This window comes from Myotis davidii, unplaced genomic scaffold (genome assembly GCF_000327345.1).
Source record: "Myotis davidii unplaced genomic scaffold, ASM32734v1 scaffold427, whole genome shotgun sequence".
Taxonomy (NCBI): Eukaryota; Metazoa; Chordata; class Mammalia; order Chiroptera; family Vespertilionidae; genus Myotis; species Myotis davidii.
In genome coordinates, this window is record NW_006298051.1 from 195,638 (window position 1) to 197,122 (window position 1,485).

At 69.0% G+C, this 1,485-nt stretch overlaps 1 protein-coding gene across 1 annotated transcript in view; it reads right to left on the reverse strand.

Annotated features, from left to right (window-relative positions):
* Positions 1-1,485, reverse strand: part of ARHGEF16 (Rho guanine nucleotide exchange factor 16) — an 11,828-nt gene that overhangs the window by 900 nt on the left and 9,443 nt on the right. Inside the window, exons 8-9 of the mRNA XM_015570510.1 lie at positions 1,283-1,471; positions 93-264 (exon numbers count right to left, since the gene is read on the reverse strand). Of these exons, the coding sequence (XP_015425996.1) occupies positions 93-264; positions 1,283-1,471 (361 nt within the window). The remainder of the gene's footprint in view (positions 1-92; positions 265-1,282; positions 1,472-1,485) is intronic.

The window sequence follows — 1,485 nt, forward strand, 5'->3', positions numbered from 1 at the left end:
TACTGGGCTCAGGGCACCACAGGGAGGGAGGCCCCGAGGCAGCGGGGCTGTGTGGCTAAGGCCTCTCGGGTGGGCAGGTCACCCCCGGGTCAGGTGTGGGATGGACGGAGGATGGAGGGTACCTCTCTCACCCGCCCCCACCAGGGCAGGAAGGGGGGCTGCGAGCCCTGCTCCTGGGGCGAGCGCTCACCTCCCTTGTTGGCGAGGCCCAGCCACTGCTGCTCCCTGTACGTCAGCGCGGTGATCCAGCGGGCCCGGTCACTCCTGGGGACAGAGAACATGGGCCCGGTCACTCCTGGGACAGAGCGTGGGCCCGGTCACTCCTGGGGACAGAGAACATGGGCCCGGTCACTCCTGGGACAGAGCGTGGGCCCGGTCACTCCTGGGGACAGAGAACATGGGCCCGGTCACTCCTGGGACAGAGCGTGAGCAGGGCCCGAGGTGGATGCTGCCAGCCTGGTGGCATTGGCTTCAAGCCCCCACCCCCGTTGGCACAGAGAAGATGGGGTCACGCGGCCTCCCGAGGGGTCTGAGCGCCGCCCCACGCCCTGGAGGTGGGACAGGCAGTGGAGACTAGGCTGCCTCACACCCTCCCACGAGCCTGGTCAGGAGCCAGGAGCTGTGAGCGGGCTTCCCCCTGGGCCTCCCCACCCCACCACCCCACCACCCGGGGGCCAAAGTCTGGGAGGTCCCAGGGCGTGGGAAGCAGCGCAGGCAGGCTGAGCCCGAGCCACACCGGCCTGGGTCCGAGCCAGGGGCAGCGGCCCCTCAGCGTCCGGGCCGCCCACCTCCTGCGCGCGGCTCTGCGACCCGGGCCTCTTGTCAGTTGCTGTTTGACAGGAGCCTCAGCTTCCTGCCCGGGAAGGGGAGTGAGCGCGGAAGGTCTGCTGGACTCCCTCAGTGTACTGAGTCCCTGCCCTGCTGTCCTCCGGCTGCTCCGTGCCATGGCCTCCTGCCCCAGGGCCTTTGCACGGCTGCGCCTCTGCTGGAGCCCTGAGCCTTGCTCCCCTCGGAGCCCTGTGCACGAGGCTTCCTCCCTAGCCCCGCCCCCTGCTCCCTCTCCTGCCTGTTTGTCTCCTGTTTGTCTCACCCCTCACCCCTCAGCTGCTCGTCTTGTGGCTGGGGCGCCCCCTCCCGGGAATGTGAGCTCTGTGAGGACAAGGCTGTCCCTGCACCTGGTGTGGTGCCCACACAGAGTGGCGGTCAGGGATGTGGGTGGCAGGAATCCTATCCTCGTGGGTCACGCAGAGCCCCCTCCCCCAGGGAGCCCTCCCGGACGTACGCGGAATCAGAGGAGAGCAGGATCCGCTCCTGGCGGCCCTCGCTGTTGTGCAGCAGGGTCACCTGGAAGAGGTGCGGCACAGACGAGCTGCGGTTGACGCCGCCTGGCAGGGGCAGCTCCGTGGCCTCCACCTTCTGGACCTGGAGGTGGTCCACGTGGGCGTAGTCCTGGACCACGAAGCTGTCTTCGCTGTGGGAGGAGGC